Source organism: Tamandua tetradactyla, chromosome 21 (assembly GCF_023851605.1).
Source record: "Tamandua tetradactyla isolate mTamTet1 chromosome 21, mTamTet1.pri, whole genome shotgun sequence".
Taxonomy (NCBI): Eukaryota; Metazoa; Chordata; class Mammalia; order Pilosa; family Myrmecophagidae; genus Tamandua; species Tamandua tetradactyla.
In genome coordinates, this window is record NC_135347.1 from 52690646 (window position 1) to 52713981 (window position 23336).

The following is a 23336-nucleotide window of genomic DNA, read 5'->3' on the forward strand; positions in this document are numbered from 1 at the left end:
ATAAAACTCCTGATGGCCCTCAGATTTCATGAAGTTTGAAACAAGTGGCATTTCAAGAACTAAAAGTATGGAGTAAATTCTTAGAGTTAATTTTGAAACCCCAGCTCCACCTGAAGATTGTCCAGCAGTGAGCAACAGTGCCATCTTGTGGGCTGTGTGCGGTAGGGACTTGAAAGGAAGAGTTCACTAGAACTGTGATAAAGTAAAAAAAAATAATTGAATATATATTTAAAATCTCCTCACATAAAACAAATTTACTCAAAACAACTCATATCACTGTTCTAAATGCTACTTTGTTTTGTTCCAAAGGAAGTTACATTTGGGGAAAAATCAGTGTCATTTCTTTTAGTTGAAAATGGAAGAAATGTATTAATCAAGAGCAAAAGGAAAATCAGCTGCCTGGGATAGAGTCATAGACATTCTTGGGATTTTCCTATTGGAACTGGTGAATCTGTATTCATTTCTAGAGAACCCCACCAAGTGAATCTTGGATTAAGTGTAATGTGTTTAAAAATAAACACATTATTTTAATTTTTTAAATTTTTTCCTTCTCTTCTTCCTTCTTCTTCATCCTCTTCTCTCTGTGTCTATCTCTCTCTTGGGCTTCTAGCCAGTAGAAACAGAATAAAATGTGATAAATATTCACCATAAGTCAGAAAACAATGTTGAGTCTAGAAAATATATGCTCTCACTTTGAGGAAAGACTACTTAAAGCATAAATATTCAGTAAACAAAAATAAACAAACTGGAAAAGGGGTAAAGCGCTTACACCAAGTTGATGACACCCTGAATATTCAGTAAGTATTAGCAATTACTAAAACATCAAAGTGGAAAGAAGTCATTGTTTACTGACAGCAAATTAGAAAGGAAGTTATAGTGTGGCAGTAAAAGTACTTAACTTTCTTTAGGGGAAATTTTAGGTTAAACAGGCAATAGGAATTTGAGGAGGAAGAAATTTTTCAGTGGCTCTCAGTCTTGGCGGCACATTAGAATCATCTGGGGAGAGGTTTTAAATATCCCAGGGCCAGACTCCTGCATAGATCAGTTAAAAAAAAGAATCTGGGGGTAGAGCTGCTGGCATCAGTGCCTTTTTTTTTTATTTAAATAATCTCAGGTGATTCCAGAAAAGATTAAGAACTACTGTTTTAGACAAATGACTTTCAGCTGGCTGTACAGTAATATCCTAGGGAGCTTTAAAATGTCACATAATGAGATTTCTGGGTAAGATGGTGGAGTAGGAAGCTCCAGGATGCAGTCCTTCCACCAGAGCAACTACTAAACAGGCAGGAACTGTTTGAAACAACTACTTTGAAACTCCAGAGGTGACGAACACTATACAGCCTCCAAGGAAGGGCAGGAGGAAGAGGCTGATCAATTATGGTAAAGAACTATAAGCTGCTCTCTTCGTGCAGTGGCCACTGGCACCTGGCAGGATGCCGTGGGGTCCAGTTCCAGACTAGTTGCTGGTGATAGCAAGGGCCATAAAACTTTCTCCCCAGAGTGCTAGTTTGAAGCTGTTAGAGATGTACCTCAGAAAAGGCTTTTCTAGGTTTAGGGTGGAAAGCATTGACTAGACTGTTTCCATGGAGATGGACACACTTGACTGTGGGTGTGGCCTTTTGATGAGGTTGCTCCTATGGAGATGTGGTATACCCAACTGTGGGGGTGACCTTTTGGTTAGATGGGGATACGAGTCCTCTCATTCAAGGTGGGTTTTGATTAGTTGAGACCTCTAAAAAGGGAGAAATTTTGGAGAAAGCACAGTTGCTTTAGAGCCAACACTGACACAGACATTGGAAATATAGAAGCCCCAGGAGATGCTAGAAGCACAGTGAGCCCGCAGAAGCTGGAGAGGAACCCAAGCCCAGCAGATGCTGCCATGTGCCTTTCCACGAGATGCTAAGCAAGCCCAAACCTGAGAGAGTGAAGAGAAGCTAGGAGACCCAGAGTTAGCCCTGGAGCAGCTAAGTCAGGACCCACAGATGCTTAGAGAGAAAGCGGCCGGAATCAGAAGCCAGAAGCATTGGAACCAGGAGTAAGGACCAAAGAGGCCAACCACATGCCTTCCCAGCTGATGGAGAAATCCTGGGTGCCATCTGGTCTTTCTTGGGGCCAAGGTATCTTTCTATGGATGCCTTAATTTGGACATTTTTATGGCCTTAGAACTGTAGACTTGCAACTTAATAAATCCCCTTTATAAAAGTCAACCCATTTCTGGTATATTGCATTTTGGCAGTTTTAGCCAACTAAAACACCTAAGTAAGGGGAGTGCACAGCCAAACTCTGATCACGGCTTTTCACTAGTGAATTCAGATCACTGGGTCCCAGCTCTGAGGGCAGCCATTGTTTCCACCTCCCTGGACAGGGGCGGAAGTGGTGTAGATTTAAAAATGCATGGCAGTGGGCCACGGTGGCTCAGCAGGTAAGAATGCTTGCCTGCCAAGCCTGAGGACCCGGGTTCAATTCCCGGTGCCTGCCCATATAAAAAAATAATGCATGGCTTCCTCAGGGTAGCAAGAGACAGGTAGCTGAAGGGCATATTTGCTGGGCAGGCCAGGAAGCCTCAGCTTTGGGGAGCACTGGAGAAGTTTTTGGCACCCTTCCTGACTGCCCCCCTCCCACACACATATACGGGACACTTGGGAGCTGGACTCTGCCCCTTTCATGGATCCCTGACCCTGCTTGGCTGGGAAAGACAGAATTGGGAAAGTCCTCCCTGCGGTGACCCACCTCCCAGAATTTACCCTCCAGGTAAAAGCAACCTGAGACAATGGAAGGAATATAAAAACCATTCAGCAGTCTAGGACAGAGGCCTGTCAGTTTCGGACACCTGGAAGAGGGAGGTTTGTCCCCTGGGGAACAGAGGGGACAACCAAACTCTTCTAAACCGTGGGCAGACCTTCTGGATGGGAAGGCTGAAGCTCAAGAAAGTCTCTGTCTTATCAGCAGCTGGTTACAAGATCAGAAAAAGACGTCTTGGGAAGTAAATCCCAGAGTTAACATTTTCAAATATTAAAATGTATAATGTGCAACAGAGGAGTACAAGACAAAGAAACAGGAAATGATGGCCCATCCAAAGGAAGAGGATAAAAAATACAGAAAACACAATGAAGAAGGTGCGAATGTGGATATAACAAACAAAGCCTTTTGAAAAATGATCTTAAAAAATGCTCAAGGAGGTGAAGGAAAGTACAGAGAAAGAACTACAGGATACTGGGAAAACAGTGAATGAATAATGTGAGAGTCTAAGTAAAAAGATAGAAATTTTAAAAAGGATTCAAATAGAACTACTGGAGTTGAAGACCACAATAACTGAAATGAAAATAAAAAAGCCCAGGAGAGTTTTTAGAGCAGACTAGAGCTGGAAAAAAGATGAACTCAGTGAATCTGAAGACAAGTCACTTGAAATCATCAGACTGAAGAGTAGAAAGAAATAAGAAATATTAATATGAAAATAGCTTAAGACATCTCTGGATACCATCAAGCACACCAATATACATATTACGGGAGTCCCAGAAGGAGAAGAAAGAGAGAAAGGGACAGAAGGAATAGTCAGAGAAATAATTACAGAGAATTTCCCAAACTTAGCAAGAGATCTGAATAAGCACACCCAAGAAACACAGAGGACACCAAACAGGATAAACATGAAGAAAAATATACTGATCGTACTATCAAATGCCAAGGACAAGGAGAAAGTTCTGAAAGCTGCAAGAGAAAATCAACATTTTATGTACAAGGGAATCCCAATTAGATTGGGTTCTGATTTCTCATCAGAAACCATGAAAGAAAGAAGGCTGTAAGTTGAAACCCTTAAAGTGCCGAAGGAAAACACCTGTCAGCTAAGAATTTTATATCTGGCTAGACTTTATTTCAAAAGTGAGGGCGAGTTTAAGACATTTTTTGATAAACAAAAGCTGAGAAGTTTATAACCATTAGTCCTGCCCTCAAGCCCTGCTTTTCTTCAGACTGAAAGAAATGGACACTCAACAGTAGTTCAAAGCAGCATAAAGAAATAGACTTGTAGTAAAGATAAACATTAGGCTAATTATAAATTGCAGTATTATTGGATTGGATTGTTTTACATGAAGATCCACTCCTTACTTCCTTCAGGTGCTAAAATGCAAATGCATAAAAAGTAATGATAAATCTAAGTTTTTAGAAATACAGTGTGTAATGATATCAGTGGTAACAACTAAAAAAAATGGTGGGGGGACAGGAGAAGTATATGTGCATGCTTTTGAAGTTGTTCATACCGAATAAAATATGATTGTTATGTATTTTTAGAATGTTAAATTTTAATCCCATGGTAGCCATAAAGAAAATAAATGAAAAATATATTCAGGCAGAAGTGAGATGGTACTCAATATGGTACAACACAAAAAAGCAAATAAATATAAAGGCAGACTTTAACAGAAGTGAGGGACAAAAAAGGAAAAAGATTTAAAAAGGCTAAACAGCAAAATGGCAGAAGAAAGACCTGTATTATTAGTAGTGACTTTGAATGTAAAGGGACTAAACTCTCCAGCCAAAAGGCAGAGATTGGCAGAATGGATAAAATGTTGACTCGACTATATGCTCTCTATATCTTTGTTTTATTCCTGATCTTAGAGGGAAAGCTTTCAGTTTTTCACCATTAAGTAGGCATGGTATAAGGGTGATGTTGGCGTCATAGAATAGAACACTGCACTCAACAAAAATTCAATACACATTCTTCTCAAGTGCAAATGGATCATTCTCCAGGATAGACCATATTTTTGATCACAAAACAACTTTCAAAAAATTCAAAAATTTCAGAAATATTGAAATCATGCAATATGTATTTTCTGATCACAAAAGAGTGAAGCTAGAAATAAATAATGGAGAAATAGAAAATTCACTAATATATGGAAATGTAAAACACACTCTTACACAATCAATGGGCTAAACAAGAAATCAGAAATGAAATTAGGAAATATCTTAAGGCAAATGAAAATGAAAATACACCATACCAAACCTAATGGGATGCAGTGAAGGCAGTACTGAGAGGAAATTTATAACTGTAAATGATAACCTTAAAACAGAGGATACAGTCTCTCTAAGCCCAACTCTGCAAGTAAAATCATTGCCCTCCCCCTTACGTGGGATATGACATCCAGGGGTGAAAGTCTCCCTGGCAACGTGGGAGAGGACTTCCAGGGATGAATCCAGACCTGGCACTGTGGAATCAACAATTACATCCTGACCAAATGGGGGAAAAGAAGTGTAATTAAGAAAATATCAGTGGCAGAGAGGATTCAAATAGAGTAGAGAGGCTACTCTGGAGGTTGCTCTTACACAAGCTTCAGGTAGACATTGCTACCTATCATAACCTGCCAACCCCAACCAGGACGATTCCAGCCAATCCTGAAGAACACCTAAGGCAATTTATAAGATTCCATAAGGGTTCCAGGCACTAGAGTAACTGGCCAGAAACCTACAATCTCCAGATGGGTCCCTGGTCCAGATAAGTCCTGAAACCTAGCCCAGCCTCTCTAGAGCATCAGATAGTTCCATCTCCCTACCCCGTATTAGTGACAGACCCTTCCAAAATAAAAGATTTAGAATTGCCATAGCCCAAACAACCCCAAAGAGAGGTATGGAAAGATCAAAGGTGATGGTGGAATTATACATAGAAGATAGGACTTAACAAATGAATATGAATGCTGAATCACTAAATTGATATATCTTTTAGTCTCCAGTATTTTAGAGCAGCTAGAAATAAAAACCTAAAATTGTGAAATTGTAACCCATGTCAAAGTCTGAAATATGTTCTACAACTAATTGTGGTGCTGTGCTTGGAAATTTATCGCTTTTTTGTATATATGTTATTGTTCACAAAAAAAGTCAATTGTGAAGATAAAAGTATTTAAGCCCACTAGCCTCCTATATTTTGGAGCAGCTAGAAGGAAAAATATGACAGGATTGTATGGTAGTCCATGACAAACTCTGGGATCTATCCTGTAACCACTTTTTGAAGAGTGCTTTGAAAACTATTGCTTTTTTATTTCTTTGCTTGTGTATATATATTATACTATAAAATTAAAAAAAAAATTAAAATCAACTGAAAATGTACCAATGACACTAAATATGAAAGCCAGAACTATAAAACTCCTTGGGAAAAAAAAACAAAAAACAAAGGAAAGACTTCAAATCTGACGCCTAAACTCAAAACTGGAAGAACTAGAAAAACAAGAGCAAATTAAACCCAAAGCTAGTAGAAGGAAGGAAATAACAGAGGTTAGAGCAGAGACAAATGAGGTAGAAAACAAACAAAAACAATAGGGAGAATCAACAACACCAAAAGTTGGTTCTTTGAAAAGATCAACAAAGTTGATAAGGCTTTAGCTGGACTGACAAAGCAAAAAAGAGTGGACACAAATAAGAAATCATAAATGAAAAGGGGAACATTACTACTGAGCCCACTGGAAAAAAATAGGACTGTGAGAAGATATATGAACAACTCTATGTCCATAAATTAGATAACCTAGATGAAATGGACAAATTCTTACAAAGATACAAACTACCTACATTGATTCAAGAAGAAACAAAAGATCTCAACAAACCAATTACTATTAAAGTGATTGAAAATGTAATCAAAACCTCCCAACAAATATGTGCCCAGGATGAGATGGTTTCACAGGGAATTCTACCAAACATTCCCAGAAGACTTCAATTCTGCTCAAACTCTTCCAAAAACTTGAAGAGGAGGGAACACTTCCTAACTCATTCTACGAAGCCAACATCACCCTCATACCAAGCCAGCTAAAGACACCACAAGAAAAGAAAACTACAGCCAATATCTCTTATGAATAAAGATACAAAATCCTCAACAAAATACTAGCAAATAGAATCTAATAGCACATTAAAAGAATTATACACCGTGATAAAGTGGGATCGTGCCTGGTATGTAAGGTCAGTTCCACATAAGAAAATCAATTATTGTAAACACCACGTTAACAGAATGAAAGAGAAAAAAAAATACCACATGATCATCTCAATAGAGGCAGAAAAGGCATTTGGCAAAATGCAACACTCTTTCTTGATAAAAACACTTACAACACTAGGTATAGAAGAAAATGACCTCAACATGATGAAGGGCATCTATGAAAAGGCTACAGCTGACATCCTACTTACTGTTGAAAGATTGCAAGTTTTCCCTCTAAGATCAGAAACAAGACATGGATACCCACTGACGCCACTGTTCTTCAGCACTGTACTGGAAGCTCTAGTAAGGGTCCCCTTTAAGTGATATTTGTGCTTCTAATAGAGCTAGTAAGAAATGGATAATTGCATTCCTCTTAAAATCTACTTAATGCTTTCGTACAGGTGGGTGTTGTATTTAGCACATAGTACAGGAGGCTCTTTTAATGGCTTTTACTGCTTTTTAAAGTCAATAAATTAAGAAATAAAAGCCAGGACTATTTTTAAGCTATCAGTTCCAACAGAAAATGTTTCTCAAAGAAGTCACTGTTAATTTGGCAGTGATTCGTTAAAGGAGCATACATTTGTTCTCGGGTCATCCCGGAGGTACCAATTATAATTGTAGCGTAGCCCTCGGGCATGTGTCTCTCCATTTATCGTTAATAACTATGTAGTGGGGTAAAAGCTACGCGCTTGGGAAGAAAGCCAAGTAAATGAGGACAAAATGCCAACGCCGCACTTCAAATTTTCAAGTCATGCACATCTTTATTTTGGGAGGGGAGAATTGTTTCAAGGTGTACGTGTCATTAATTGTGCTCTGTGCTTTAATTATTAAGCAAGTGCTTAACAAATTGTAAATATTAATATTAGTGCTTAACAAGTTGTAAATATTAATATTCGTTCTTGCTTTTATTGAACTTAATACTTCCATATTTTTTTCTCCCAGTGAAAGTGTTCTGAATACCTCTCTCGCCTTTTTCCTGCTTCTTTCATCATTTCCTTCCGTTCCTATTTAATCTTTGGTAAATTTGTTGATTTGGAAAGGCAGAATTAGCTTCTCCTTCCAGCACATCTCACCTACCTCCTGGCACCCACCCAGGTAGCTCTTATTCAACACCTCAAACGGGTCCCATTCCTGAAAGCTTTTCTCGCGCCCAGCTTTCCACACATCCCCTCCAGAGGTGTCACAGGTATTAGCTAACGTGGCCCAGTTAAAATAACTCAAAAGAGAGGAAAAGAACAGGGTTGGACTACTGAGAGCTCGGCTCTTAACCAAGAGACTGATTGCCAATCCTAGGCCAAGTTGATGAAATTCGTTGAGACCCCAAATTCACTATTTGTAGGTTGTTGTGAGGATCCAATTATACTATAAACATAAGCACTTTTGAGAAAGACTATGGAGACAGCAGTTCTCTTTAACACCCACTCATCTTTCAAACCCAACTCAAGCAACTTCTGTACAATGGTTGCTAATTTTACAATTATTATTTTAAATATTGCAATTATACAGAATGCTGCCCCAAACTCACTCTCCCACCCCAGGGACAATTGTTGGGACTCTTCCTTGGGCCTCCACTGTATATACCTCTCTCATAGCATTTGTTTGTTTGCATTTCTGCCTCCACAGAATACATTTTCTTTGCTTTAAATTTACAAAATATTGGTAGTTTTTACATCTCACAGTGCAAACAGAACCAACCCATGAAACATTTCAGAATTGGTATGGTTGATTTCATAGTCTATCATGTATCATGTTCCACCACATTTCCAATAACCTAAGGTTGTTATTTAATACCCTGACATCTTAAAACATTGAGGAGATATAATAACTTCAGGAACGGGCCTGTTGTGATGTGAAGGGAAGGGGTCATATCTCCCCAGGGGTCTCCCTTAAGCCAGAAGAGCCTGTTGTATTTAGCTCTGAATACTTTGCATCTAACACAACTGGTACATGACAACAGTTGAATATGTAATTGAAAGAAAATTCTTTAATAGGGGACTCAAGAAGACAAAAATCCTTCAAGATATAGATGAATCCCTAATGGTAAAGATTCAGATTCCATGACATGAGGTGAGGAAACTATTTTGGCTCCCCTGGCACTCCACAAATCACACTGGGTAGTGCAGCCCACTCAGTTTTGTTGGAAATGCTTTTCCACACAGATGGTGGAAGATTCTTTCCTTCACTGCAGTTATTGATTCTTACATAAACAAGAACTCTAAAAAAGCACCTCTTGTCTTTTAAGAAGAGCAGTATATATGCTTTCTTAACTTAGATACACATGTTTTAACTATAATGAACTTTGGTTTAGTATGACTTGTTATTATGAATTTATCCTACATACGGGAGTCAAAGTAAATCAAACTCTTTCAGTGGAATTTCCCCCTGGTAGTCCTTTCTTAAATAACATGGTTTCAATCCTCTTCCCTTGTTTTAAATCTGACTTCATAATAAAGCTTTATAGTTGGTTCTCACCATCTGGATCACACTGCTAAAAGAGGAAAGAATTGGATTTTCATTTTGTACAGTGTCTTATTAGTGGTCAGTGGAAACCTTCTGTAGCTTCCTGTGAAGGTCATGAATTCAGAGTTGCAATATCCATTGATATCATACTTTTAGTCCCTTATCATAGACATTATGAATCAGTAAAGAAGTGAACTGGGGGGCTCAGGCAGAGGGCATGTGAGGAGCCTGTCTGCAACTTTACTGAGATTTACTGCACTCAGCCCTAAATCTTTTGAAGCAGAAGAAGCTCTATAAATCCTAAATGTTGGCACAGAGGGCGTCTTTGGCATGAAATCTTGTTTCCTTTCCTCTGGACAATGAAAAGTTACATTTATGGTTATTTCCTTTCTTTTCTTTCACAGAAGTTGCTCTGTATTTGAGAACTATTCTAAGAATCTTGTCTTCCATTTAATATCTGATTAAATCTCATTCACTGGAGATATGACTTTAATATCACAAACTCCTCTTTTTCCACCTAAAGGAGAGATACTCGTTTGGGCCCTTTGATGTAGAACCCTCACCCTCGCATGCCACCTGTGTGTCGCCCTTCCATCCGTGCACCCCCCTTGCTCTTCGCCGCTGGCTGTTTGATCACACTTATCGAGTGTCCTCTGGTTTTCTGGTCAGGGAGAATTGTTTCTCCCTCATTAGTGGAATGTCTCAACTGAGGAGTCATAGTTGACCTGTGGTGCCTTATTCAGGACTTTACTAGTAAAGTGTGTTACTGGTAATTTTGACAGTCCTGTTGTTTGCAAGATTCCCACAATTTTTAATACATAAGAATGGACTCAAGGCTATCCCTGGAGCAATGTCACTCTCACCTGCATTGCGTTGGGAATAACCCGGACAAGCTCGTGAGGGTGTGAAAGGTGTAGGAATTGTCATCAGCTATGTGTTGCATGGAAGAAGAAAAACAAGATCAAAAAGCACAGTGTTACAGAACAAACTCTTTGATCCAAATGTCTGGATCTGACTCATTTTGTAACCTACACAGGGCCTAATGAGATGCCTCACATGCAGTAGGGGCTCAATAAATGTTCCTAAATGACCTAATGAACATAACCCAATAGGTTAATACATTCCAGGAACCATTTTCCTTAAGAAGGGAAAAAATGACAACCACCACATTCCTGGGTTGTTTTAGCCGCACATCTCAAAAAAGTACATTTTCTTCTTGTAAAAGACTTGCTATGGGTAGAAACTGAGTCACACTTTGCTTACTGATGGCCAGGACCTCTGACCGAGCTGTGAGATACGAGGGCCACTTTCATGATCCATCATCGCAGCCTGTCTGTCTGCCCAGGTGGCCCTGGAAAAACTGTCATCACAAGTGATTGCCCTTGAGTCTAACATATTTTAAAGAAGTAGATGGCTGGTCCTGCATTGGAGGACTAAGAAATATTTGTCCAGGCATTTGATCCAACCTGTATTTTTATTTAACGTGTCATTGATGAGAAAGTAGCAAAGACACCTTTAAATGCCTGCATATCTGACCTTGCCATGGCTCTGTGCAGTCCTTTGTCATCATTATCCTGACTTCCTGCAGCCGGCCGACTTCATAGGAAAGCAAGCACTGAAGCAGATTAAAGACCAAGGACTGAGACGGAAGCTGGTCTGCCTCACCTTGGCAACGGACGATGTTGATCCAGAGGGAAATGAGAGCATCTGGTACAAAGGCAAGGTGAGTGCTGAGGCCGTATTGCCAGGACCCTGGCAGCTTCCTTGTTCCTGTCTGTCCCTCTTTAGATTTATTTATTCGTTTGTTTGTTTGTTTATGTTTTCTGGGCTGACATTCAAGAAACAGAAAGCAACTGAAAAGGAAAATAAAAGGCTGCTCATTTTTGAAAATACAAAACTCTATATGCTTTGGTTAAAGAAAATAAACTTGCAGACCTGAAATACACCGGACAAAGCTTTTGTCAAGGCTCACCTAAGCAGTGTTCCATTTTAAATAGGGTCAGTTTGGTCAAGTCCAAGGCTCAGAGGTTATGCCTGGGATTCTCCTCATACACCGCAGCGTTCGTCTTATCTATTTTATTCTCTCTGTCTCTTGAGTGTGAAAAAGAGCATTAGATGTGGAGAAAGCCAGCGATGTCAAATCGCAGCCTTTGTATTACTAAAGAAATGGCCATTCAGAGTAAGGAGGGCACCAGTTTGAAGCAGAACAAACATCTGTTGAGTTCCTACTATGTGCCGGGTATTTTTCCTGTGCTCTCTCATTTGATTTTACCACACCCCTGTCAGATATGTATGAGCAGCCACTTAAAGATGAGACTTTGAGGCTCATAGAGGTTAAGTAACTTGCTCCAGTTTATACAGCCAGTGATTAATGGAGCTGATTTCCAGTCCAGGTATGGTTGGCTTGAATTTCTTGTCCTTTCTTTTATGCCATGCTGAGTACTCTAATCTGTTCTCTCTTTCCTTCTGCTGATGTCCCATTGTATCCTGTCTAGAACTTAATTACATACCCACTACTCTTGCACATCTGAATAGCAGGTGGCTGTTATTAGACACGATGAAGCCAACTCAGTTTTCTCAGATCACAAGCTGCTTCACTTTCTAACATTCTTAGCAGGCTCATCACCATTTCCTCTAGAAATGCCTCACCTTTACTTGCACTGACTTTGTTTTTTCATTTGAACTGTTCCTACTCCTATCTCACTGTCTCCCTTTCCTCTTTCTATTCTGTGTCTCTGGTTTAACTATCTTTTCTTAGTAAATATTCTCCCTCCAATTTCAGATTTGTTCATGATTTACATGATTCCTACTGACGACCAGGTCTGCCTTTAACTAACTGACCTGATCTTAACCTCAGTTTCTCATCTATAAAAGGAAGATGTTGGGTGAGATAATGTCTGGGGTCCTTTCTACCTCTAATTAGCTTTTCCCCCCAGTCATTACATTTTCCCTACCTCATTTTTCCTTTCTTTTAGGTTTTTTCATGCTATTCGCATCCAGCTTCCCCTGTACCTCCTGGCTCAGTCCAGCCCATTCTTCCACCAGCATTCTGTTCAGTTAGCCATGGCACGATAAATAGATTATAATGTAATACTCTTCATGCAGGCCCACATCAACCATGACCAACTGACAGACTTTTACCCATTTTGAATATAATGATATCCAAATTAAAGTAAAAAAAACCCTGGAAACCCAATCTCCGTTTCTCAATTTTCTTTCCTTTGCCATATGTGTGCAGTGAGTTATGCGTTATATTTTTCATCTTTCCTATCACATGACATCTGCTTACAAAGCTGCTGATCTAATCGTAGGTTTCTACATTAACAATATCTCCCAAATTTCTTCACCCTGCTTTTCTGGTCTTTGATGCTTAATAGGGTCATCATTTTACCAGGCAAATGGTCCTCTTTGATCCTGTTTATACTTTGGAATGATATGAAATATACTTGGCTATTTGTTTCTTGACTTTGTCCTGCCTAGTTATCTTGACATTAGAACGTGGCATTTGATTCTTGCAAATATTCCCAGTTTTAGAGACAGGGTGTACATTTATTCATTTAGTCAACAAATTTTTACTGATTGTTGACTAAATGCCAGCAATATTCTGGGCCCTGGGAATGTAGCAGTGATCAAAACAGACAAGAATACCTGTCCTCTCGGAGCTTACAGTCTAGGAGGGGGAGGAGATGGACAGTGAGCCAGGTAAACGTCAGGTGCTGATGAGTGTTCTGTAGAAAAGTCCCAGTCAGGGCATAGGCAGGGCTGTGGGGAGAGATTATAATTTTAAATAGGGTTTGATTTTTTAAAAACCAAGGCATCAAGTGGAACTGAAAAGGGCTTTCATTATACTGGGTGGTTTAGTTACAAAGGAAGCATTGTTGGAAATGAAGTTTTGAAGAAAAGGTTTGTGGGGAAGGAAATTCAGAGAGTCTAGAAGACTTTCTTTTCACTATTAGTGAACTAAAAATTATAAGGAGAACCAAAGAAACACAGCACATTGTTCAACTTAGACCATGTCGTCTCCTTCAGACACCATTTACCATGTTTTCTCTTCTAAGGTAATAAAGACTTCTTAAAGTTTCATAATTTAAGAGAGAAATGAGAAAAGACTAAACATAAATAGAGATTTTTTATATATATATTGGTAAAAAAAGATGAATGTTTGACTTAACAAAGAGCATGAGAGTCTATTACGAGCAGGTTGGGGACAGGTTGTTATTACGAGTCACTGAGCCAAAAAAAAAAAGCACAAGGATTTAATTGAACCTGGAAGATATAAGGTAAAATCATTTAAAATTAATGCTAAAGAGAAACTTTTACTAGAGATTCAGTAATAAGATAACGGTTCAGACGTAAAATACCATAGGCTGCTAACCCCTGGATTAAAGAGAAATTAAAGGAGAAATGAAAATAAATTTTAAATTTTAGCAGAAAGCAAAGCAATCAAGAAATATTATTAAAATAGCACTCACAAAATAAATACTCTATTTCTTTAGGTTGCTGATACAGAAACGACTGCAGGAATCACTGATAGTATATTAGGAGGTGAGCAGGGTGGAGGAAAGGGTGCCTGCAGTCTCTGCAGAGTGCTTGCAGGCTCTTCACCCAGTGAGTCAGGGATTAGTCCAAGAGACATGCCAAGGGCTCTTCCTGTTTTCCTAAAATTCCTAAGCAGATCTGGTTACTTCCCCCAGGACTCCAAATATGAGCTTCTGCTCTGAGATTGGGAAATGAAACCAAGGTTGCCAAGAAAGTCTTTCAAAAATCAATGATTATGTTTATTTGGTGAAAAACTTATATTTGGGGTAGCACATTAGCTAATTTAACTTGTATGGTCAGTTTAGTTGAACACCATAAGTACATGGAATCTTAACTAGGGCATGAGATTTTGTTGGTTTGTCCAGGTTAATGTGATGTCCCAATATATCCCAGAGTAATTCGGGCAGTGAATAAAGAAATATTTTGCAAAGTCACCTTGGGGGATGGGGGAGAAAGGAAGAAATATCAACTTCCCCATTTGGAGAATTTCTGATATTCTCACAAGCAGTGGAGACAACCAAATCAATAGGCTGAGCCCTCAATCTTGTGGTTTGCCCCTATGAAACTTCTTCCTGCAAAGTATAGGCTGAGCCTCCTTAAAATTATGCCTGAGAGTCACGCCCAGAGAACCTCTTTTGTTGCTCAGATGTGGCCTCTCTCTCTCTCTAAGCCAACTCAGCAGGTGAATTCACTGCCTTCCCCTCTATGTAGAACATGATTTCCAGGGGTGTAAATCTACCTGACAACATGGGACAGAAATCCTGGGATTTGCTGGAACCTGGCATCATGGGATTGAGAAAGCCTTCTTGACTGAAAGGGGGAAGAGTGAAATGAGACAAAATAAAATTTCTGTGGCTGAGAGATTTCAAACAGAATTGAGCGGATATCCTAGAGGTTATTCTTATGCATTATATGGATATCCCTTTTTAGTTTATGTGTATTAGAGTGGCTGGAGGGAAATATTTGAAACTGTTGAACTGTATTCCAGTAGTCTTTATTCTTGAAGATGACTGTGTAATGACATAGCTTTTACAATGTGACTGTGTGATTGTGAAAACCTTGTGTCTGATGTTCCTTTTTTCTAGGATAAGGACAGATGGGTAAAAAAAAAAACATGAATTAAAAATAAATAAATAATTTGGGGGATAAGGGATAAAAGAAACTGGGTATATGGAAATAAAATCAATGGTTAGAACTCAAACCTCTAACCCAAATTTCTGCTGGATATCACTTAACTATGATACAAAGGAGAAAAGCAATATTAAGGCAGGTGTGTTATTCCAGGAAAACTTTGACAGTCAGTGCACTGCCCGGGAGAAGCTTTTACTGAAGAATGCATTAAAAAAAGTTTTTTAAAATCAATCAGTTCTCACCACAAATTCAGAAATCATACTGAGAGTTTCTGATTTAGAGTTTCAAAAACATAATTAAAACCTGGAAAGTACAGAAATAGGAGTCCATATTTAATGTCAAATGTGTGAGCATCTAAGACTAGTCGTGCTATAATGAGATTGTGACTGCAGTGGATTCTTTACTTGAGGCTGCTGAAAGATCATCAGGCTAATTCATTCCATGAATTTTTTTTTTTTTTGTGGCTTACTTTTTTTTTTTTTCATTGATTAAATAAAATTAACAAAACATTTAGAAATCATTCCATTCTACATGTACAATCAGTAATTCTTAATATCATCACATAGTTGCATATTCATCATTTCTTAGTACATTTGCATCGATTTAGAAAAAGAAATAAAAAGACAACAGAATAAGAATTAAAACGATAATAGAGAGAAAAAAAAACCTATACCTCACATGCAGCTTCATCATGAATTTTTTTTTTATTAGAGAAGCTCCAGGTTTATAGAGAAATCATGCAGAAAGTTCAGAGTTCCCATGTAGTGCTCCTCCCACACAAACACACACAGACACGGATTTCCCTTATATGAACACTTTGCATTGGTGTGGCACTATTGTTACATTGATGAAACAAAATTGTTATAACTAAACTACTGACTATAGTCCGTGGTGAACACTGGGCTTCATTGTTTGTGCTGTTCAATATTATGCTTCTTTAAAAACATTTTATTTTAGAAACATACATACAGCCTAATTCCCCCTCCCGTTTTTATTACAGAAGTTGTAGGTTTACAGAAAAATAATACAGAAAGGTCCAGAGTTCCCAAAAAATCCCCCATATACCCACAGCTTTCCCTATTATAAACACCTTGCATTTGTATGACACTTTAGATACAATTGAAAAAAAGAGTATAATTGTGGTATTAAAAATAGTCCATAGTTTACATTGGGCTTCATTGTGTTGTATGGTATTATGGATTTTTAAAAATTTTTATTCTAGTAACATAATACAGCCTAACATTTCCCCCTTTAACCAGATTCAATTGTATAATTCATTGGTGTTAATTTACATTCACAATGTTGTACTATCATCACCATCATCCATTACCAAAACTTTTCTATCATCAAAAAAGAAATTCTGAACCAATTAAGCATTACATCCCCAATTCCTACACCCATACCAGCCCCTGTTAACCTATATCCTAGTATCTGACTCTATGAATTTGCTTATTCTAATTATTTTTAATCAGTGAGACCATACACTATTTGTCCTTATGTGTCTGGCCCATTTTATTCAACATGATATTGTCAAGGTTCATCCATATTGTCGCATGGTCAGAACTTCATTCCTCTTAATGTCTGAGTAATATTACGTCATATATATATGTATGCATACCACATTGTGTTCTTCCATTCATTGGTTGATGGACACTTGGGTTGCTTCCATCTTTTGGCAATTGTGAATAATGTGTGATGAATATCGGTATGCAGATATGTGTTGGAGTTCCTGCTTTCAATTCTACTGGGTATATACCTAGAAATGGGATTGCTGGATCATATAGAAATTTTATATTTAACTTTATGAACAATCACCAGACTGAACTCCATAGTGGCCACACCAGTTTACATTTCCACCAGTAATAAACAAATTTTCTATTTTTCCACATCCTTTCCAATACTCGTTATTTTCCATTTTTTAAAATAATACCATTATAGTGAGTAAGAAATGGTTTCTCATTGTGATTTTAATTTGTACTTACCTAATGACTAATGATTTTGAGTATTTTTCCGTATGTTTATGGTCATTGTGTGTATCTCCTTTGGGGAAATGTCTACTTAGGACTGTTGCCTGTTTTTTAAATTGGGTAGTCTTTTGTTGCTGAGTTGTAGGGTTTCTTTATAATTCTGGATATTAAACCCCAGTTGTAGGGTTTAATATAATTCTGGATATTAAACCATTAAATATGTGGTTTCCAAATATTTTCTTCTATTCTATAAGTTGTCTTTTTATTTTCACAGTAGGGTCCTGTAATGCACAAAAGTTTTTAATTTTGAAGAGGTCTCATTTATCTGTTTTTTATTTTGTTGCTTATACTTTTGGTATAAAATCTAAGAAACCATTGCCTAACATCAGGTTCTGAAGAAAATTCCCTATGTTTTCTTTTAGGAGTTTTATTGTTTAGCTTCTTATTTTTAGGTCTTTGATGCATTTTGAGTTAAGTTTTGGAGCCCAATTTCATTCTTTTGCCTGTGGGTCCAGTTTTCCTAGCACAATTTGTTGAAAAGACTGTTCTTTTCCCTAGGGTGGACTTGACACACATGTCAAAAATTATTTGGTCATAGATGCGAGGGTTTATTTTTGAATGTTCATTTCAATTCCATTGGTCTATATGTCTGTCCTTGTGCCAGTAGCATACTGCTTTGGTTATGTAGCATTATAATAAGTTTTTTTGCTCTTAATCAGTTTTACTGATATATATTCATATATCATACAGTTCATCCAAAGTGTACAGTCAGTGGTTTATAGTATCATCGCATGGTTGTGCATTCATCACCACAGTCAATTTTAAACCACTCTTTACTAAGAAAAAAAAATCCCAAATATCCCATATTCCCTATCCCCCAATTATTGACCCTTAACATTTGTGTGATACATTTGTTACTGTTGATGAAAGAATATTAAAATATTACTGTTAACTATAGTCCATAATTTGTAATTGGTGCATTTTCCCCATATACCACTCTATTACCAGCTTCTTGTAATAATGACTGTATTAGTTAGGGTTCTCTAGAGAAACAGAATCAGTAGGAAACACGTGCAAATACAAAATTCATAAAAGTGTCTCATATAACCGTGGGAACGCAGAGTTCAAAATCTGCAGGGCAGGCCGTGAAGCTGACAATCCCGATGGAGGGTCTGGACGAACTCCACAGGAGAGGCTCACCAGCCGAAGCAGGAAGAGAGCCTGTCTCTTCTGAATCCTCCTTAAAAGGATTAGATGAGCATCACTCATTGTAGAAGACACTCCCCTTGGCTGATTACAAATGGAATCAGCTGTGGATACAGCTGACATGATCATGATCTAATTCTATGAAATGTCCTCATTGCAACAGACAGGCCAGCACTTGCCCAACCAAACAGGTACCACCACTTGGCCAAGTTGACACATGAAGCTGACCCTGACAATGGTGTACACTCATTCTAGTTCATAAAAGGACATGTTTATATTTGAACTGTTGATACACATAGACATACACACAATACACTGTATTATACAGTCTGTAATAAGTTTTGAAATCAGAAAGTGTGAGTCTACCATCTATGTTCTTCTTTTTCAAGATTATTTTGGCTATTTGGGGCCCCTTGCCATTCTATAGAAATTTATCAACTGGATTTTTCATTTCTGCAAAGAAAGCTGTTAGCATTTTGATTGGGATTGCAACAAATCTGTAAATCATTTTGGGTAGAGTTGATATCTTAACAATATTTAATCTTCCAATCCACGAAACTGGACTATCCTTTTGTTTATTTAGGTTTTCTTTGATTTCTTTTAGCAATGTTTTCTGGTTGTGCATGTCTAAACCCTTTGCATCCCTGCAAGTTTATTCCTAGATATTTGATTCTTTTATTTGCTACTGAAAATAGATTTTTTTCTTGATTTCATCTTCAGATCATTTATTACTAGTGTTTAGAAACACTACTGATTTTTGTGTTTCTATCTTTTGTGTTTCTACCACTACCTTACTGAATTTATTCATTAGCTCTAGAAACTTTATTGTGGATTTTTTGGGATTTTCTGCACTTGGGCTTTTGTCATCTGCATATAGGGAAGATTTTACTTCTTTCTTTCCAATTTGGATGCCTTTTATTTCTTTTTTCTTGCCTAATTACTCTGGCAATAACTTCTAGTGCAGTGTTGAATAACATTGGTGAAGAGGATATCTTTGTCTTGTTCTTAATGTTAGAGGGAAATCTTTCAGTCTTTCCCCATTGAGAATGATGTTAGTTGTGTATATTTCATGAATATCCTGTATCATGTTGAGGAAATTTCCTTCTATTCCTAGTTTTCTAAGTGTTTATGAAGAAGGGGTGATAGATTTTGTCAAATGCCTTTTCTGATTCAATTGAGATGAATCAATTGAATTGGTATTTTCCCTCCAGAATATTAAGATAGTATATTAAATTAATTGATTTTCTTATGTTAAACCATCCTTGCATACCTGAAATAAATCCTACTTGATAATGATATGCACTTGTTTTACTGTTGGATTAAGTTTTCTTCTGTTTTATTGTGGATTTTTGCATCTATATTCATAATGGTTTGGGTCTGTCATTTACTTGTGGTATTTTTTTCTGGCTTTGTGTGAGTGTGACATTGGCTTCATAGAATGAGTTAGGAAGTGTTCCCTCTCCTTAGTGTTTTGGAAGAGTTTGAGTAGGATTGGTATTAATGTTTCTTGGAATTTTTGGTAAAATCTGCCAATCAAGCCATCTGGTCCTGGGCTTTTCTTTGTTGAGAGAAATTTTGATTATTGGTATAATGTCTTTACTTGTAATTGGTTTGTTGAGATTATCTATTTCTTTGTGCTGGTATAGGTAGTGTGTTTCTAGTAATTTTTCCATTTCATCTAGGTTATCTAATTTGTTGGTGAACAGTTGTTCATAGTGTCTTCTTATAATCCCCTTTATTTCTGTGGGGTCAGGTAGTAATGCCCCCCCTTTCATTTTTGCTTTTTAGTTATTTGTGCCTTTCTCTTTTTCTTTGTCAGTCTAGCTAACGTTGGTCAATTTTATTGATCTTTTTTCAAAGAATCAACTTTTGGTTTCATTGATTCTCTCTATCTTTTATTCTCTATTTCATTCGTTTCTGCTCCAATTTTTATTATTGTCCTTCCTTCTGCTTGCTTGGGGTTTAGTTTGCTCTTCTTTTTCTAGATCATCCAATTGTGAAGTTAGGTCTATTATTTGCAATCTTTCTTCTATTTTAATGTAAACATTTGAACCATCAGTTTCCCTCTCAGCACAGCCTTTGCTGAGACCCATAAGCTTTGACATGTTGTGTTTTCATTTCCACTTGCTTCAAGATATTTTCCAATTTCTTTTGTGATTACTTCTTTGATAGCTTTTGTTGTTTAAGGGTGTATTGTTAATTTCCACATATTTGTGAATTTTCCTGTTCTCTCTGTTATTGATTTCCAGCTCCATTCCACTGTGGTTGGAGAACATACATTGCATGATTTCAACTTTTGAAATTTATTGGGACTTTCTTTGTGACTTAACATATGGTATATGTGACCTATGTGCTCTAGAGAAGATTGTGTATTTTGTTGCTTTTGGGTGAAGTGTGCTATATATGTCTGTAAGTCTATATAGTATAATATCATTCAAAGCTTCTGTTTCCTTATTGATTTCCTGTCCAGACGTTTTAGACATTATTGCAAGTGGTATACTGAAGCCTCCTACTATTAATGTATAACTGTCTATTTCTCCCTTCAAATCTGTCAATATTTGCTTCATGTACTTTGGGACACTGCCATTTCTAATTATTATATCTTGTTAAAATTTATCAGTATATAGAGTCCTCTGTCCATCATAACATTTTTTTACTTGAAGACTGTATTAGTTAGGGTTCTCTAGAGAAACAGAATCAACAGGGAACACTCGCAAATATAAAATTTATAAAAGTGTCTCACGTGACTGCAGGAATGCAGAGTCCAAAATCCGCAGGGCAGGCTGTGAAGCCGACAACTCCGATGGAGGGTCTGGATGAACTCCACAGGAGAGGCTCACCAGCCGAAGCAGGAATGGAATCTGTCTCTTCTGAATCCTCCTTAAAAAGGCTTCCCAAGATTAGAGTAAGCATCACTCATTGTAGAAGACACTCCCCTTTGGCTGATTACCAATGGAATCAGCTGTAGATGCAGCTGACATGATCATGATCTAATTCTATGAAATGTCCTCATTGCAACAGACAGGCCAGCACTTGCCCAGCCAGACAAACAGGTACCACAACTTGGCTAAGTTGATACATGTCCCTGACCATGACAAAGACTATTTAACCTGATATTAGTGTAACAACCACAGATGTCTTTTGGTTACTATTTGCATGGTATTTTTTTATCCTTTCACTTTGAATCTACTTGTGTCTGTGAATTTCAGGTGAGTCTCTTGTAAATGGCATATAGTTGCGTCATGCTTTTTTATCCATTCTGCCAGTTTCTGACCTTTGATTGGAGAGTTTAGGCCATTTACATTTAAAGTAACTATTCATAAGGCAGGACTTTCACTTGCCATTTTGCTGAATGGTCTTTTTTAGTTTTATTCCTTTTTTATTTCTTAATCATTCTATTAATAGCTACTTTCATATCATTTGATTTTTTGTAGTGTACCTTTTGAGTTCCTCCTCACTTTTTTCTCTATATATATTTTCATATTTTTTTTTACCATGGGGTTTAAATATAACATCCTAAGTCTATAGCAATCACAATTGATTTGATGCCAACTTAACTTCACTAACATGCACAGAGACCCCTCCCCCCACTTTTTTTATACTTGTTACAAGCTATGTCTTTTTTTTTTTACATATGGTTATGTCCCAAACCATAGATTTATCATTGCTTTTTATGCATTTGCATTTTAGAACCCATCAGAAGTAAAAAGTGGTATTACATACCAAAAAATACAATACTGTTTATAATTACCTATATGATTACCTATTTTGGAGACCTTTATTTCTTTATGCCACTGCAATCCATTGTCTAGTGTCCTTCCCTCAGTCTGAAGAGTTCCCTTTAGCATTGTTTGTAGTGCAGGTCTAGTGTTAATGAACCCCTTCAGCTTTGGTTTATCTGGGAATGTTTCATCTCTCCCTCATTTTTGAAAAATAATCTCTCCAGATATAAAATTTTTGGTTGGCAATTGGTTTTTTTTCAGCATTTTTAATGTTTTCTTCTATTGCCTTCTTTGCTACATGGTTTCTGATGAAAAATCAGCATTGGATTTATTGGAATTTCATTTTTATTGAAATTTCCATGTAGCTTTTCCCCTGTAGCTTTCAGAACTCTCTCTGTGTCCTTGGTATTTGACAGTTTGACTACCATATGTCTGGGCACAGTTCTTTTTGAGTTTATCCTATTTGGGGTTCATTGGGATTCTTGATTGTACACGTTCATGTCTTTATTAAATTTGGGCAGTTTTCTGCTATTATTTCTGTGAATATTCCTTCTGCCCCTTTCTCTTTCTTCTCCTTCTGGGACTCCCATAATGCTTGTTCTTGTATGTTTTGTGGTGTACCACGTAGGCTCTAGTCACAGTTTTTCATTCTTTTTTTCTTTCTGCTCCTCAGCCTAATATGCAATTTTCTTGTCTTTGAGTTCACTGATTCTTTCTTCAGCACATTTATACTGTGGAAACATTGATTTTGCTGTGGAAATTATTCAGGTCAGTTATTGTGCTCTTCAATTCAGTATTTCTGTTTGGTTCCTTTTAAAAATTTTTGACTCTTTATTGAGAGACTCTTATTGTTTATCCTTGTTTTACTGCTATCCTTTAGTTCTTACTCAATGTTTTCCTTTATTTCCTTGAGTTGATTAAGGATCATTTTTTAAAAGCCTTTTTCTGGTCCAGCCAGAGTCTGGGTGTGTTGATTGTTGGTTTCTGGACTTTTATCTTTTTCCTTTGAACTGGTCATCATTTCTTATTGCCTTTTTTTTTTCTGTCTTGTAATCTTATTTTTTTTGTATGCTATACATCGTAATATTTTAAATGCTCTGGGATTTAGTCCCTGAGCTGTCTGTCCCTTGAGTTTATATCCGACTAATGATATGATAGACATTTCTTTGCATGTCAGGGGCTAACAAAACAACAACAACAAAAAAACAAACTGTGTAAAAAATACCTTTCACAGTATTTGAAAATTAGCTCTGCTTTGGCTGGTGCTCCTCTTCAGAGTTTAGCTCTCCTACCAAGAAGATCTGTTCATGGTGAACATGAAGTACAGGGTTTTCTCTGTCTTTTCTGAGCCTCCATCTTGTCCTGGGC

General features: G+C 37.4%; 1 protein-coding gene across 1 annotated transcript in view; it reads left to right on the top strand.

Moving 5' to 3' along the window:
* DMGDH (dimethylglycine dehydrogenase) overlaps positions 1-23336 on the top strand; it is a 108302-nt gene that overhangs the window by 82590 nt on the left and 2376 nt on the right. Inside the window, exon 17 of the mRNA XM_077138667.1 lies at positions 10992-11126. Coding sequence (XP_076994782.1) covers positions 10992-11126 — 135 coding nt within the window. The remainder of the gene's footprint in view (positions 1-10991; positions 11127-23336) is intronic.